At 41.2% G+C, this 18,228-nt stretch overlaps 1 protein-coding gene across 2 annotated transcripts in view; it reads left to right on the top strand.

Annotated features, from left to right (window-relative positions):
* PDE3B (phosphodiesterase 3B) overlaps positions 1-18,228 on the top strand; it is a 159,691-nt gene that overhangs the window by 90,646 nt on the left and 50,817 nt on the right. For both annotated transcript variants that reach the window (XM_036762473.1, XM_036762474.1), the window contains exons 4-7: positions 6,034-6,188; positions 12,859-12,950; positions 14,556-14,766; positions 16,960-17,036. In XM_036762473.1, coding sequence (XP_036618368.1) covers positions 6,034-6,188; positions 12,859-12,950; positions 14,556-14,766; positions 16,960-17,036 — 535 coding nt within the window. The remainder of the gene's footprint in view (positions 1-6,033; positions 6,189-12,858; positions 12,951-14,555; positions 14,767-16,959; positions 17,037-18,228) is intronic.

Below are 18,228 nucleotides of genomic sequence, written 5' to 3'. Positions count from 1 at the left end.
GACTTAGACCTTGTCCTGAAGAGGCAGCATGATGTAGCGAGTAGAGTGCTGAATGTGGAGCTAGGAGGATGTGGGTTCAAATCCTACCCCAGACACTTACTAGCTGTGGGACCTGGGAAAGTTATTTAACTAACCTCTTTGTGCCTCATTTTCCTCACCTATAAAATGAGGGGTTGGTCTTGATGGCCTCTTCTGGGTCAGAATCTGTGATCCTGTCACCTTGGTTTTTTCATCATTAAATGTAGAAATAATCTGTCTCTTCCAACATCTTATTTCTTTGTGAGTTATTTTTAAATAAGATTTACCAGTGCCTTGACTTCTGAGATTTGATATTTATGCATACATGTTAACCCTGACTCTAGCAAAGTGGATGGCCATGCATTGTTAGTGTCAGGAACCATTTGATTTGCCAAAGACTTTGGCACGAAGGTCTTTGTGTTTGGTTCTTTAGTAGCTATGGCTGAAGCTCCTGCAAAGGCATCTGCCAGGATTTTGGGTTGCTTACTTGGAAGATGACTGTGGGACTGGAATGGAAGCAGGGCCTGGGGGCAGGAGAACTTGTATACAACATCCTTGGCTGTCTTCATGGGGGTTGGAGGTGATTGCATCCTCTTGGCATGGGCTGCCCTCTCTCTCTTTCTCAGAGTGTCTGGCTGGTCTAGCTATGCTGCCTTGCCTGGTTGTGGGATGTAAGGGGAGAACTTCTCCTCATAGGGTTTGATTTCCTAGATAGCAGCTGCAGGGGCAGGATGAAGAGTCAAACAGGTGTGGAAGTCTCATTTCTATTTTTTTCCCTACTTTTATTAGACAGCTTATGATCTTACCATAGGGACTAATTTATTATACCAAGAATATATTAGCAACATTCCTTGTCATACGACTGGGAAAATGGTGTCTAGTTTTAGTCTGTTGGGATGGGAGACAGAAATAGGTGATGCCCTTATGTGAGTTACCCTGGTCTCTCTCTACGACCTCACCGGTTTGGCATTAGTCTGTTTTCTCTTTGATAACGTTCACTGGACCAAACTGGCCTGTAGTCTGTGGATGGCTGGAACTGAACAGAGCAGGTAGAGACAGGAGAGTCAGGAATCAAACAGAAATTAAATTTCAAAGTGAGGGAAAAGGTTTGCAAGTGAGGAGGCAGATTAGACTCATGAGCTGGGGCCCTGCACCTAGTAGGGGGACCTGAGGCAGTGTGGGGAGCTCTAAGTACCTACACTTGTGGCTAAGTAGTCAGCTGTAGCCCTGACGATGAGAGGTAACAGCAACAGTGAGACAAGTTTGATTCATAGCAGGGCTTCCTGACCAGAACTTGTCCCAGCTTGTCTGGTACTTGTCCGAGCTCGGAGGATGCCTGGTGCTGGTCAAAGCAATATGGTAATTATGTGATTTTGCCCAGTGGGTGAGATCATCCAGAGGGTGATTGCAAAGGATTGTGGTTGTGCCAAGCTTAGGGCACCAGCTTGCTTGCTAGGCCTTAGCTCTGGAAACAGGGTGTCTGTCTCTTAATGTCTTGATAATAACGATGTCCAAAGACTTCAGATGGATGGCTCTTGGGTTGTTGTGGATCTCTTCAACCTAGCATTCCTTTTAAAATCAAAACTCTTATTTGATTTTTGTGTGCTGTGACAAAAAGGTCTTTTTGTATCATGACAGAATGGAGAAAAGAGGGAAATGATCCAGCCTAGGGGAGCTGGCAACCTCTGAGACACTTGCTTGGATTGGGATTACTGATTACTCATCAGTAATGGTTAGAGTTGCTTGCTAAGTTGCCTTTCATCAGCCTCTCTGAAGTTAATAAAACAGGCTAGACCTAGTTACCAATGGTTATCAATGCTTTTCTTGGCAATGCTGGGCCATCCCTTCCATATGAATTAGTTATTGTATTATTGTGTTAAGAACAGACTGTTTAGTATTTCCAGCCCTTTACAGCCTAGCTCCAATCTGTCTTTTCAGGCACAGGATACATTCATACATACCTGGGTCTGGCCAAGATGGCCTTCTTCCTGTGCCTCACACGTGACTTTGCAAGCCTATGGTTCAGGCTTGTGTCCCATGGAATACCCTTCCATTTATGCCTCGTAGAATACCTGTTTTCCTCCAGAGCCCATCTCAAGTTCACCTCCTGTGCAAGACCTTTCCTGACCCTCCCCCCTGAGATGCTGGGCCCTCCCCCAAACTGCCTGGTGTTTGTCTATACTTATATGAATACGGGCTGTGTCCCTTCATGGGACAATATTCATGACCACAGTGAACATTTCTGTGGCACTTTAAGGTTTGCTAAGATGGTACAGATACCATCTCATTTGATCTTCACAGCAACCTTGGTCTCTTATCCCTGTTTTACAGCTGAGGAAACTGAGGCAGACAAAAGTTCAGTGACCAGAGCAGGGTCATGCAGCTAGTCCATGTCTGAGTCAAGGTCTGAATTTAGTCTTCCTGACTTCAGTTCAGGGGCTCTCCACGGCGCCACCCATGAGAGAGAGAGCGGCTGTGTCTTTGTATCCCTCCTGTCTAGCACAATGCATGGTACACAGTAGGTGTTTAATAAATACTTGTCGATAGGTGATTGCATTTGTTTCCAAAGAAGTAGATATTTATGCCATAGGCAAAGCACGTCTTTCTTCCCTTTCTCTCTGCAGAGCTCCAGTCTCCCATCTCCAAATGCCTTTCAGATATCTCAAACTGAATGGCTAGTAGACATCTTATCTATCAAACACAGAACTATCTTTCCCCCTCCTACCATCCCTATTACTCTAGAGGACACTACCATCCTCCCAGTTCCTCAGGCTTGTAACCTGTGAGTCATCTATTTTTTACTATCTCTTATCCTCCACATCCAACCTATTGCCAACGCCTGGTAACTTCACCTTTGCAAATCTCTCAAATGTCCCCCTTCTCTTCTCTGATACTCTGTCACCCCCCTCTAGTTCAGGCCTTTTTGACCTCATGCCTGGATGACCTCAGGAGCCTGCTGGGGCATCTGCCTGCCTCTAGTTTCTCCCCACCCAAATCCATCCTCCATTCAGTTGCTCAAGTGGTTTTCTGAAAATGCAGGTCTATGTCACCCCACCCTCTCCTCAGTAAACTCCAGTGGTTCCCTACTGCTTACAGGATCCAGTATGAAATCCTCTGTTTTATGTTCAAAGCCTTCCTGGGGCTAGCCTAGCTCCCTCCTACCTTTCTAGTCTTCTTACATTTTATTCCCTGCCACATAGACCTGGATCCAATAAAACTGGCCTCCTGGCTGTTGCACAAGCAGGACACTCCATCTTTTGGCTCTGGACATTTTCTCTGACTGTCCCCCATGCATGAAATGCTTCGCCTCTTACTTTATGCCTATTAGCTTCCCAGGCTTCCTTGTAAGTCCCAACTAAAATCCCATCCTCTATAGGAAACCTTTCCCAACCCCTCTTAATTCTGGTGCTTTCCTTCTCTTAATTATTTCCTGGATAGAGAGTGCTAGGCCTGGAGTCAGGAAGACCTGAGTTCAAATTTGGCCTCAGATACTTAGTAGCTTTGTAACCCTGGGCAAGTCACTTCCACCCTGTTTGTTTCTGTTTCCTCATCTGTAAAATGAGCAGGAGAAAGAAATGGCAAATCACTCCAGTATCTTTGCAGAGAAAACCCCAAATGGAGTCATGAAGAGTGTATACAACTGAAACAACTGAACAACAAGAAGCTTGTTTGTACAACATACTTTGTTATCTTCCCCCATTAAATTGTAACCACCTTCAGGAGAGGTTCTCTTTTACCTCTTTTTTTTTATACTCAGAGCCTGGCACATAGTAGGTGCTTAATAAATTTATTAATAAATTAATGCTTCATAAATTTAGCTTATTGACTGGATCCTTTATGTAGTCATTTAGAGTGGAGGTATCTAGAATTTATTACTTCAGAAGATAATTGTTACCAATCAGCAGCCAGGGATGAAGGGAAAGGAAAACAAGAAGCAAATTCTCTTGTGTTCATCAGCTTCTTGTATACCAAAAAACCACCCTGTTGCAGAAGCTTATCCCCTACCTTGATTTATTTCCTTTTTTGAATACTAAAAGTTGATGCTCTAAATTAATTACTAAAATATCTTCCAAGAGATGTGCTGGGGGGAGCGTATCTTCAGCTGAAGCCTCCTTCTTCTTTAGTGGAAAATGACATTTAGAGTAGTGACTCTCATCATCCAATCATCCAAAAGAACTTGATGATGATTCATTGCTATGGAGTAAGGTCTGAAAATGTCCTTATAACCATTAGAAGTGTTTCAGCAACGAGATTTCTGTTAACAGGAACTGATACGTGAATCTCACTCCAGTCTAGACATTATTTAAGGCTAAAATTAGATTATTAGGAACTGGAGAATGTTTGAATAGGAAGAAATGTTAGAGATTGTCTGAACCAACCTCTTTTTGCAGACAAGGAAACCCAAACTTAGCGAGGATGAAGAGTTAGCCAAGGCCCTACTTGGAGCTGAGTTAGTAGGAGAGCCCAGTGCCCTCTCTGCTCTGCCATGCTTCCTCTCAAACGTTTTAATTTGGTTTCTCTGCTTCTTAAAGTGTGTGAAGAAACGAGGAAGAGTTCACAGAAGGAAAACATAAATGAGCAGCAGAATAGGAAATAATCCCTATGAGTGAGCATCAGTGGAGCTGAGCTGCTTAGGAAAAGAGAACGTAAGGGAGCAACTTCATACAGCTTTCTAGTATAGAATAACTTCTTAGCCCTCTGTGCAGAGAACTAAGACAAGATGCAGTGACCTTACCATCAGAGACAGTCTGGACAGACAGAAAGAAGAATTGGATTGTAAGTGTGCCTGAGGAGTGTGATGACTTTAGAGTTGATTGTGGAGCTCTGTCTTCCATTTTTATCGATTCCATGATATTCCCCAGCTATTGAAAACAGCAGTCTAATAATATTGGACGCCTTAGGCTTACTAAGTCTAATGCTTTACTGAAAACCAATTTAGAAAAAAAAATTACTTGACAGGTTTCTGTAGAGTTTCATTATTATTTTCTTCTGCTGTGCCATAGTTGCAAACTATTCTATGGAAAGAGACTTTGGAGTTTTTAAGAATTCATAGCTTCTGCCTCCTGGAATGCTGAGTTATTTTGATGATTTTAATTGTGCAGTGAAGCACAAGCAAGTATCCAGGGGAAATAAGTTCTCAAGAAACAGATCTGTGCTATCAGTCATTGCGGAGGAAGCCAACTCCTCCCCAGGCTGGTGGGGGAGGGGAATATTCTGGGGCAGTATTGTGATTAACGGAGGTACATATATATAGCTGTTATGCATGAGTAGCCAGTCTTCAGAGGCTTAGACTGCCATAAAACAGAATGTTTGATGATTTGTAAAGTACTTTTAATTAACTCTTGTGGTCTCAGGGATATTATGATGAACGTTTACACTTATTCAGCCGCTCTTTATTCAGTACCTGTTATTTGCAAAGTTTAAACTGGGTGTTGTGCAGACACGAAGAACATGATTTAGTCTTTGCTCTCAGAGAGCACATGCTTAGGAGAGAATGTGTCCACAAATAAAGATAATGCAAGCTAGGCTGTTCAGGCGAAAGAAGAAACATGCTGTGGAGTTTAGAGGAGGGAGAGATCCCTTCCACCTTGCAGCAGAGGTGACAAATAGTTACCATTGTACTTCGGATGTCTGAAGTTAGACTGAACTAGACCCAAAGTAAGCTTGGGAAGTGGCATTTTAAGAACAAATCCCTCTCATCAACTTGTTTTATTGTAGATTGTCTCTTTTCCAAAAGCAAAGTATAGAATGGGTAAAAGAAACACCTAGTTCTTCTTCTTCCTGTTCATTGGATTCCAGAGAAATCAAAGTTTACTGTAGTAGTCATTTTAAAAGGTAGAAGAAAAATGGAGTATGATAAAATGTGAAATTTGTGGGAATAATTAACTCAGTTCTAGCAAAGAGTATGATTTAATTTTTCTGTGGCTTGTTGAAAAATATGTTAAACATATGGATGTACCAAATACATAGGTCATACAGCATAACAATTTTAAATATTGTTTAATTATTCAACAGACACCAAGTAATAGAAATAGTGTGCTGATGCTACAACTAAGGAGAAACTCAAGAACCTCAGGTCTCCCTCTGCCACCCTCTGAACAGTCTCCTTCACGATGGGAGTACAGTAACAGAAGGCGCACACTCCCTCTCCGACAGCAAAGTACTTCGAGGTAAAATGCATCCTGGCCCTCCTCACTCTGCTCAGTGACATTCACGTGATGTGCCCAGCTCCTCTACACTCATTCCAGAGATGGGAATTTCAGATTGTGCTGGGGTGGGGCATAACCTCGCCTCTTCAAAGGGACCAATCATTGGTTCTGCTCTTCCACAGTTAGCTGTGTCCATAAACTTTTCTGGGCTTCAAATTCCTCATCTGTAAAATGGAAAAGTTATATCAGATGTTTTCAAAGGTTCCCACTCGTTTCTAGGAGAAAGCCTTTTGTTGACCATAGTCTCTGCTGACACGAGTTTACCTTGACTTTGGATAGCCAAAAAGGACAGGGACTCTCCCTTGTTGCTGCTGCTGTTTAGTTTTTTTCTGCTTTTATTCTCCTTCTTTTCATCCAGCCCTTTGATTTCATTGGTGTAGGAAGTCCTGGTGAGGAAACTCTCTCCCTCAGTATAGATAAGCCCCTATTAGACTGTATGGAGTCTGATAGCTGAGGGTGGTTGGAAATTAATTGACTTGCTTTGGCTCATAGGCTTAGTATGAACCAGAGGAGAGACAGGTAGCCACGGCCAGCTCCCTCACCATACTCCAAACCACTCTCCAGTGACACCTCTGTGGAGAAAAGACAGCTTCCAATTTTTCAAGCCAAATGGTCTTTGTTAAAGTTAAGTTGTACCAAGGCTGTCTGTTACCCATAAGCTCATGGAAGTAATTTGCCCTGCATGATTTTTCACTTGTCACAAATACAAAATCCTCTGTTTGGCTTTCAAAACCTCCTTTCATAAATTAGCCTCTTCCTCCCTTCCCAGTCTTTTACTCCTCTCTACTTCCTCTCTGACTCTGACCCGGCCTCCTGGCTCTTCTCTCACGTGATGTGCCAGCTCCTGATGCCAAGCATTTCCCCCTCCATGCCTGAAGTCTCTCCTCCTCTGTGGGTTATTGGAGGAATGCAAGGCTAAGGTTAGGCAGCAAATGGGGCGAGGGATTTGAGAGTAAAGTTGGGGTGAAGAGTTGGTATGGGATGCAAAGAGGCTGAGGAATTGGAAGGTTAAGGAATTTAAGGAAGCATCAATAGAGATGTTAAAATCCTTTCATTTAAGGGCAGGAGCTGGAGAAGAGAGGACAGCAATGACCCAGATGCTGAACTCCTTGGGGAGGCAGGGAGGACAGTATGGGTCTGGTATGCAACAGAAGCCATGATCTGGATACATTAGAATATTTAAGATAAATGAACTTCAGGGAAGGAGAGGTTGCTGCTTGTGGGTGGCAGAGGGGTAGGCTGGAATGAGGAACAAGGAGTATTTCAATTTTCCCTCCAGTACCAGTGTGCTAAGGTGGGGTGGGAGATGGTAAGTGAAGGTAAAGCTATTATTAGAGAGAATGGCCAGGGATGCAGTGATGTGGAGGGAGTTAGGTCATAGTGAGGAAAAATAAATGTCAGGTAAGAGGATAAAAGACACCCTTTTTAAAAAAATTGGCTATTTAAAAAAAATTAGTACTCTTTAATAATTAATCTGTCCCTCTGTTACTCCCATTTTGCAATTAAAAAAGAAAACCCCTAAAATAAAGCCGTCAGTACATAAGCAGCATAGTCTGTACACAGTTATGCACAAAATCAAATCCTCACATCAGCCAGTCTTGTCTCCTCCTGCATTTCAAGTTCATCACCTCTCTTTCAGGGGTGAGTAGTATATTTTGTCTTCATTCTTTTGGACTGAGGGTTTACCATTGTGTTGATCAGAGTTTCAAGTCTTTAAAGTTATTTTTTTCTATAATGTTATCATTGTTCTCCTAGTTCTTCTCCTTCCCTCTGCATCAACTCTTAGAGATTGTTCCAATTTCCTTTGAAATTGTCCATTTCATCATTTCTTATGGCACAATATTATTTCATAACATTCATATTTTGAATGTAATTCATTTAGCCATTCCCCAGTAGGAGTTTCCAGTTATTGATTACCTCTAAAAGAGCTGCTATTAATATTTGTGTAAGTATGGATCCTTTTCCTCTTTCTTTGAATTAGGCTATAGGCCTAGCAGTGGTATTGCTGGGTGGTATTATATAAGAGGGTAAATTGTAGATAATCTTAGAAGGAAGGCACTAGGACTAGTGAAGATGGGGAATGAGATCTTAGCTGAGATTTCAAGGAAGCCAAGTGATCCAGGAAGCAGAGACGAGGAAGGAGAGCATTCAAGGCCTGGGGGACAGCCAGAGGAAATGTTTGGAGTCCAGAGATGGCGTGTCATAGGAGAGGCCAGCATTGCGGGATCTCAGAGTACTTGGAAGGGGAGAAGTAAGATATAAGAAGACCAGAAAGGTAGGAAGGGGCCAAATTAAAGGGCTTTAAAAGCCAAACAGAGAACTTTACATTTGCTCCTGGAGATAATAGAGATCCACTGGAGCTTCCTGAATAGGGGGAGGTGTGGTCTTGTGATGAGACCTGTGCTTTAGGAAGGTCAATTTGAGAACAAAGGAGGGAGAGACTTGTCAGAGAGAAACTAACCAACAATCTCTTGCAGTAGTCCATGTCCTGCATTAGGTTTAGATCTGTTTGGTCAAAATCTTCTCAAATTTATATAATCAAAACTGTCCATTTTAGCCATGATTCTATTACTTTAGTCATGAATTCTTTACCTTACCTATTCATAGATCTGAAAGGTAATTTCTTCCTTGCTCTTCTCAGTTTTTGAAATGATATGCCCTTTTATAACTGGGTCATGTATCTATTTGGACCTTATCTTGATGCATGATTTGATATGTTAGTATAAACCTAATTTCTGCTAGATTACTGTCTTACATTGTTACATTACTACACTTAAATAGTGAATCCTTCCCTCAGTAACTGGTACCTTTGTGTTTATCAGACATTATACTTTTACGTTTATTTGTTTTTGTGTAATCTGTACTTAGTCTGTTCCACTGACCAACCTCTCTCTTTTTTTTAACCAGTACCAAATCATTTTAATGATTACTGCTTTGTAGTTCTGCTCAAAGTCTGGTACTGATAGGACCTTCCTCCCACCCTTTCCTTCCTGCTTTTTTTTCATTATTACCCTTGAGATTCTTGATATTTTGTTCTTCCATGTGAATTTTGTTATTTTTTCTAACTCTATAAAATATTCTTTTGGAAGTTTGATTGGTACAGCACTGAATAGGTAAATTAAGTATTAATTTCATTTTTATTAATATATTGGCTCAATTAATTTCATTTTTATTATATTGGCTCAACCTACCTATGGACTATTAAGGTTTCTCCAATAATTTAGTTCTGTCTTTATTTGGGAAAGAGTATTTTGTAGTTAGATTCATATAGTCTCTGGGCGAATCTTGGTAGATGTATCCCCAAGTACTTTATAACTTCTGTAGTTAATTTGTTCTTCTAGTTTTTCCTTCTATGTTTTGTTGGTCATATAGAGAGATGGTAATGATTTATGTGGATTTATCCTGTGTACTGTAACTTTGGTGAAGTTATTATTGCAATTAATTTTAATTGACTCCTAGGTTTCTCTAGTATATCATCGTATCATCTATACAAATGATAATTTTGTTTCTACTTCACCTATGCTTATTCCCTCAGTTTCTTTTTCTTGTCTTATTGCTCCAGCTGCCACTTCTATCATTTCATTAAACAATAGTGCTGATGATAATCTTCCTTGCCTTATCTTATTGGAAAGGCATCCAATTTTTTTTTTACTATATATAGTGTTTACTCCTGGACTTAAATACTACTTACTATATTAAGGAAAGTTCCATTTATTCCCATGATTTGTAGAGTTTTTAATACACCTAAAGGTCGAATCTGACTGATGCATTTTCAGCATCAATAAGAAATGTTCTTATAGTTAATATTGCACAGGATTCATGCAGACTTTGGTTTGTCGTACAGGATTATTTGTCATAGAGAAGTCATCATAATCTTATTAACAAAGCACCTTTCCCCTTGTGAATATAAAGAGAATCCTATAATTTTATAGCTGGAAGCAACCTTAGATATCATTTTAATCCAACTCTCTCATTTTCATAGGAGAAAATGAAGATTCTTGAGAGGGGACTTTGCAGAGGAGACATAATGGGAGATTCAAGAATAGATGCCAGGTCTTTTGATTCTCAGTCTGATTTTCCTTTCCACTCTGCTCTGCTTCCTTACCTTTGGCACGCTGAGCCTTTCATTCAGGTGGTGAAAATCAAATTAACACCCTAGCTGGGTCTGAGGCAGAGATGCACTTGCTGATGAGAGAGGGGGATTTACTTAAACACAGCTCCAACCCTGCGCAGCCAGTGTGAGTCCCTTACTCTAAGCCCCTTCCCTTTGTTTAGAGGGAGTTACCTCTTCGATGTCTTCCTCCTCTCTGAATCCCTGTGATTCAGAATCAGAGGTGGCCTAGGTGAAAATTCCTGTCCTCCACTGCCACTCCTTTCTATCTCATCCCTATCTCCCCCAGGCCTACCTGCTTTCTGTACCTAGCCCACTGTGACCTGTGTGGACCTCCTGATCAATTGCTAATTTCACATTAGCCTCTTCCTCTCATATTCTTTCCATCTTCTTTGAATCACAAATACTTCCCTCCCCACAACATACTTCATCCCTAGCCATTTTCTCTAATGCGAGATATACTTTCATCCTTTCCCCCTTCACCCCACATATACACTTACTGAACTGGAAGGAAGAGGAGAAGGAAGGAGGAGACTGCTTGTTCTCTGCCACTTCCAGACCCTCCCCTGTCACCATCACTCAGCTGTTCTTCCTTTGAAGGTCCCTACATGTAATACTCAAAGTGAACTCTAAACCTTTGATCTGAGTCCTAGAGCTCAGATTGGGTGGTTCTTTTGGCCCAGAAAAGAGTCAATCAACAGCTTTCTTCTGGTTGGAAATGGTCTTTTTTTAACCCATCTCTACTTGCTCTTGGTAAATGAAGAGGAGGGAAGGGAACAAGCATTTATTAAGCACTGACTATATACTAGACACTGTGCTAAGCAGCTTACAAATATTATTTCGTTTGATCCTCATAACAACTTTGGGAGGTGAAATGGTTATCCCTATTTTACAGATGAGGAAACCGAGGCATCTAGAAATTAAGTAACTTGTCCAGGATCACCCAGCTAGTGAGTGTCTGAGACAGGTCTTTCCAACTGTAGGTCCAGTACTCTATCCTCTGTACCACCTAGCTATCACCTTAATAGGAGGAAGGCTACTTAAGAATTTTGCTGGTCCCACTCTTGGGCTATATTAAGAACATCAAAGAGAGAAAGGAAAGTTCCATACATGTGAAAATATACCAGTATTTTTCTATGGTAACCAAGAACTGGAAACAAAACAGGTGTCATTGATCGGAGAATACTGTAAATGTTTGTCATAAGAAATGATGAATATGAAGAATTCAGAGCATCAGGAGAAGATGTTTAAGTTAATGCACAGTCAAACAGCAGAACCAAGAACACAATATTTGTCATGACTCTCCCAAGGACAGCAGAATTCTAAAGCAGAATTGAGTGCTCTGCTCTCTGCTGACTGGAGGAGATTCAGAGAAGGGGAGGGGGCGCTGTGGTTTGGAACATCACATGTACTGGCTTATGAGGTAAATGTGGCAGTCGGCTTTGTTGAACTGCTTGTTTTTAAAAATCTTTGTTACAAGAGAAGGCTTGTTGTGGTGTGGGAGAGAGGAAGCAGTATGTGTGGAAATGGATGTGACGTAAAAACAAAAGACATAGTTTTTTTAAGGAGTCATCTTATGTGCTATATGTGATTAAACACCCCAGAATCCTCAAGGAAGAACAGTGATACTTTACCAGTTACGGAATCACAAAATGTTCTGAGTAGGGGGACATTAGAGATAATCTTGTCCCCCTCCTCCCCTTTTGTACAGGTAATAAAATTGGGGCTCAAAGATGGAAAATAATTTGGACAAGGTCCTAGGGCCATAAATATAGATTTAGAGACAGAGGGATTCTTGGGAGTCATTTAGTCTAAAACTCTCATTTTACATATGGGAAAACTGACTCCCAGAGAGTAAAGTGGTTTGCCTAAGGTCACTCAGGAATCAGCGTAGCCCCTGACAGCCTCCTGTAACGTTTGGCTTCTCAGGATGCCCAGCTGGTCTTGGCAGAGCTGGAGATCTAATCCAGATCTTCTCATTCCAGTCCAATGATTTTGATCCTTCATGGCCCACTATCTGGAGAGTCTATTTTCTAGTTACTGATTTATAAAAATATTACAGAGTATGCAAGGACAGATAGTGACAGCTCCTTTTGACAGTCACTAATCAGTGGGATGATGGATTTTATGTAAGTCCTGAAGTGGAGTATATGGTAAGATTGTCCCCTTGCCCTCTGCCTTCAACTGTATAAATTTTTACTTTAATTTTATATGTTAACAAATGTATTTTATTTGGTATCTGTTAGTGTCTAGGTGAGTGGGGATCCTTTGGTCAGATAGGGAGTTTCTTTCGATATCTGTTTACATATCCTAACTTCATTAACTAATTGTCAGTTCACTTGGGAAGTCTTTGGGTCCTAGGAAAGCTGAATCTCTGGGCACAAAAGATCATAGGGAAGCCCAGACTGAACAGGAGGCAGAGGACTGTTAGAGAAGCTGAATCAGAGTGTCAAGGGGTATTAGAGGTCATCGAGTCCAACCGCAGCCTGAGCAGGTACTTAACTTGTGTTCTCCTTTTAGCCTAGAATCTCCAGATTCAAACATATTTACATTCCCAAAGCAAAGGTCATCTTCAGTAACCTTGACTGACTATAGGAGTCCTCTGAGAACTGGTAAGATACTGGTCTTTGTGATTTAAATATAGGGATCCTTAGAAAACATGACATTTTGGGGAATTGTTTCACACCCTCTTTTTTTGTTTTATTCAACTTAGATTGCATAAAAATCTATGTGGCTCAGCAATTTGTATTGCTTTTCATTTGGTCATGGGGAATTAGTTGCTAAGTTGCATGATTACAGTTCCAGTAATGCAGTGTCGCGCATTCAGGAGAACAAGGGTGAGGGGAATTCTCCAGAGAGGTAGTAACCATCCTCTTCTTGCACCACTCCATGGAACAGTAATTATGGGGAGAAGGTTCTAGGTCTAGCAGTTTGGAGGAGTGAAAAACCTTATTTTCCCATGGTTGGTCCCTATACCTTAGAGTATTTTTCTCTGAATTGAAATATAAAGAAGCATTCTTAAGAGAAAAATACCTTTCCATTACCCAGGATAATGAAGGAAGCCATAATGTAAATGATGAACTAGTTCAGACTTTCATATTTTACTTTGTGATGTGTTGTTAGGATTTTGTTTTCCTGTTTGATCTTATGGGAATTCAGAAGACTAAAGATAAAATAATGAAGCCATATTCTGAAGACCCAATTTAAGAGTAACTAGAAGGTTTTCCAGATTTCCCATCTTATCCCTCTTCTCGGAACTTTCCTCTGTCACTTATTCCATACAGCAAGTTAATTATATAAACTTTAAAACTTGTGAAGCACTAGCCTAGGCTGTTCTGCATTCCTATTCCCTCCCTCTGGCTATCTTTCAGGCTGATAGTCATCCACCAAGTCAACATGGCAGCTTAATTTTATTGGTGAGCTTGGAAGAGTTGGTATCTCCTGTCATATTAGGATGAACAGATAGCACGGCTGAGCTGGGGGGAAGTAGGGTGAATCTTTGGAGGGCCTCATATGCTAGCAGCCCCAACCAGCTCTTCTCTTCCAGACCCCACCCTATTTCTACAAAAGTTGAAAGTATCTAATTGAAATTCCATAAATGTAGTCAGGTCTCATATTCCTTTTTGGGCAGTTAATGGGATTGGGACTTCTCTGGTGATAGCATTGCTCATTGTCCTGCCTGAATATACAGGGTGTCCTAAAAGTCCTAGTGCAGGTGTTGAGGCCACCCTGTGGTCTTTGCTTCTGATAGTCCTTTTTCTTGATGGGAAAATGGTTTGGATTATTAAAGAAACAGGCTTCATGCTATGTTGAAGATTGTTGGGGAGTGAAGGATAAAAAAATAATGTTAGGAATAGTATCAGCATAGGACTTGTAATCTCTGCTTATGGGACCTTAAAAATAGAATTTATCTTTGGTACCTGCTATGTGAATAATTGATCCAGCTCTAGAGAAAATATGAAATGCCCCCAACAGAGTGAGAAACATATCAGTGTATGCCCCCCTGGAGCATAGGTTTTAGGCTTCCTCCTCTTCTCTCCTTATTCTGGGCACCCACTCAGCTGCCATTAATAAAGGGAAGAGTAACATGTTCTGCTGGAGGTCCAAGGGAGCCCCAGGTAGAATGTTGGTGTCTAACACTGACCTGCCAGGAGCAGTCTGTATTGTAGATATGTTAGCTTCTTTGAAGAAAAGAATTGCACAATTAATTTTTTTAGGTGCTGCACCCAACCCGAATCCTGTGACTTCACCTAGCCATGAATCAGTGTCCACTGGTTCCCTAGTTAACCGGTCACCCAGAGGATTTCCTGACACTGCTGATTTTCTTACTAAGCCAAGTGTTACTTTACACAAATCTCTGGGGAATGCACTTAGTACTTCAGCTTTGCCTCAGCAATTTAGAACTTCTGGTAGCCATATATGTAACAGGTAAGCCTCATAAACTTTTACTTATTTTATTATCAAGATATAGATGTCATTTGGTCATTGTACACGTGTACATTTTTCTGTTTCCTCATCATAATTCCATGATAGACTAGATAGATGTAATCCTGTGTGTAGGATAACAGTTCTGTTTATGTAATGTTTTTGTTCTATCATCTCATTCATACTACATAAGCTTAATCCATTTTCCAAAGAAAGCACCTAGCTTTGGGATGAAATAAAGAACAATTTTGAAATGTTTCCATTTAAAAATTAGGATCAGTGAATAATGACATTACAGGATATCATGAAAGTTTTGAACGGAGAATGGGGTCTCTCAGGTTCCTTAGCTACCTCTTTGGTGGTCTAGATCAGAGCACCTCGATGCTCTCTAGGCCCTGGGGTTTCCTTTGTGCTGTCAAGTCCCCATTGCCTGGGAAGACCTTTCTGTTAACAGGCACATCCAGTTTCTGCATGGTCAGAGTAGGTCTGACCTTCTAGTAAATCCTGGACATTCAGAGTTATCTCTTTTACAAGAATAACCCAGGGGGTGCCTGGCCCTTCCCCTGGTAGTGCTCGCTCCAGTGGTTGCCTATTTCTGGCCTTTTGCAGTTTGGCTCCTCATAACCTTTTCACTTGCTGAAAGGAAGGAATAAACAATTGCCATTCCTCTCCCTCAGCTGGACGCCTTGAATGGAGGCTTCTGGTCAAGTACCCTTTATTCCCACTTCTGCTTTTTCTTCCTCTTCCTCCTTCAAGGAGGAGTACAAGAGACGCCTCGTAGGATCCAACAGGGCCCTGTTCTGCATGGGTCTTTTTTCTGGCATGTAACTCCCCTGGGTGAGGTAACAAACAAAGGAATAATAAAGCCAATTGATGTATGTGGTAATTGACAGCTACAAAATGCCTCACACATTAGCCCAGTGAGGAGGACAGAGTTAAGGAGTGTCGTTCCTTTTTAAGGATCTGGTTACTAAAGCAGAGAGGACTCAACACATTTAAATGTCATGTCCATGGTGGTGCAGCTGGTGGTGGCCTTCCGGCCCCAGTTTTCTGCTTCTTTCCACCATACGGCTTTCTTTAAAAAGACTGAGCTCCTTATGCACCTTTAAAAACTGTAGGATCTGCTTTTGGTGTGTCTGTTCCTTCTCCTTCTCCCTCCTTTTTGGCCTTTGGTTTGGCTGGCCTGTCCTGCAAACCATGACTTCTGTCAGACCCAAAGCTGCCCTTTGGGACTCTTTTCTGCAGTTCATTTGGCCGTGTGATGTGCAAAAGGCTGAGGATTTTGTTTCCCTTCTAAATCTGCAGAAGCAAGTTGTCAGCAGGGCCATGTGAGAAAAGGTGTCTGTGGAGGTGGCCCGTGGAGCAGACCACTGGCCACGGGATTGGGGCCCTTTGGTCCCAACACTGGCACCTTGTCCAGTGCGGCCTTCTCTCCGCCTGAAGCCTGTGATTAGATGTGGTCACTCCAGCTGTGGTCTGATGATAAGTGATCTTGTTTAGAAGCACAGAGGTTTCTTCAGGTGTGCTGAATCACTTGCTCATGGCTCGTGCCCCACTGGTCCTAGTGACGCAGTGCCCATAGAACTCTGAGACGGAGTTGGGAACTAACTCTGCATTGAGGCAGGTACCTGAATCTCTCTGATTCTCAGTTTCCTTCTGCATATAAAATATTTACATTGCCTCCTCCCCAGGAGGAAGTTTGAGGCAGCTGGGTGGTGCGGTGGATGGAGCGCTGGGTCTGGAGTCAGGGAGACCTGAGTTCAGATCCAGCCTTAGACGCTGCCTCACTGGGTGACCCTGGCTAAGTCAGCTACCCTGTCTGCCTCAACTGTTACATGAGGATAATATGGCACCCACTCCCCAGAGTTGTTGTGAGGATCAGATGAGATGATGTTTGTAAGAGCACCTAAGACAGTACCTGCTCCTTCGTAGACACTATATAAATTCTTGTTCTCCTTTTCCCCTTTTCGCCAGAGTTACTGGGATCAAATGAAATACCAGATCAAAAACACTTCTAGTTACCCAGGAATGGGAAGCATTGTTATAATGGTTTCTACAAGAAAACCTCCCGGGTTTAAGGAGGTTGTGGCCGTAGGTGAATTTTTCATTGGGTTTAGGGGGGGAAGTAAAACTATTTAGATAAAAACATAAGAGAAATAGCCTTATGATATACCTTTATCTAATTTATTTCTTAAGTTGTGGACGTGAGGTACTGAAGCATGTTTCAATACATGAATCTGAATATGATACAGATGACCAGGGTGGAAAACCAGGTGAGATTTCAAAAGATATGTACGCTTAATAGTGATTAATTGTATTTGTTTTTCAGTTGGTCTAAAATTAAATGAAGAATTGATTTGTTAGTATGTCTTGCAAGTACATAAATATCATGCTAGAATTTTAAAATTCTTTTTTGTTGCTGCTGATCCATTGGCACATGGAAAGTGCTCTGTAGCATTGTCAAGGTAATCCAGTGAGGACCTTGGATGTGTTAGAGGAAACTACATTCAGGCCTAGTAAGTCACCTACTGTGAGGGAGAAGCCATGATCGAAGCAGACCCATGGATCATCATTCTGTAATAAATAAAGCCCTTCCACTGCTGATTCTCAGAATCCCTCCAGAGTCAGATTCAGCAGCGAGATAAAGAGAAGACGTGCTGTAAGTTCTTGAGGAGTCTGGAGAACTGGGTTCCAAGCCAAGTTCCGTCACTTCAGGAAAGTCACTTAACTTCTTTGTGTTTTAGTTGACCCTTCTGCAATACAGAATTATATCTTACTTGCTTCATAGGATTTTTAGAATGGAAATATCATAGAGAATGTGAATTATAGATTGTAAAAAAAAACCTGTGCAAATACAAGGTAACATCACTACTATTAATAGCAATAATAAATATTTGAATTAGTCATACTTACATTAAATTTGGGGTCTTTATGTGTGTTTTGAGTGTACATAGGTGTGAGTTTTTTTAATATTTTTATTTTTTGTTGTAGAGAAACTTTTAAAAGAATTCTAATTATTTTATAGTTGTGAAATAGTTTGTATTTCAAAACAGAAATTTTATTTATAATGGTTGTCACAGTGTAATATGATTAGAAAAATGAGCATTTGTACTTCTATAATAATGGTGATGGGGGTTTTCTTAAACAATTTTAATAGAGTACTTGTTAAAGGAGCTAGGACAGACTTGGTTGTCCTAGCCAGAACTGTATTTCCAGAATTGTTCGCCTCTTACCCAGTGGTAATGTAGGCTGCTTTCCCTTGCCCTCAGTTGGTATGTGCTAAGGAACTGCACACAGATTTTAGACTTATCCTAAGCTGGGCTCAATGAGGAAAGCTGTTCTATGACAAGAAAATCAGAGATGGCCTTCCAAATCTAAATAATTGTACTAGATAAATGAAAATTGACTGATTCCACTCATATCTTATATCTGATTACTTTATTTTTACATGTTAAAAATTATGTT

This window comes from Trichosurus vulpecula, chromosome 6, assembly GCF_011100635.1.
Source record: "Trichosurus vulpecula isolate mTriVul1 chromosome 6, mTriVul1.pri, whole genome shotgun sequence".
NCBI classification, from domain to species: domain Eukaryota; kingdom Metazoa; phylum Chordata; class Mammalia; order Diprotodontia; family Phalangeridae; genus Trichosurus; species Trichosurus vulpecula.
This window is presented reverse-complemented; position numbering and strand designations above follow the sequence as displayed.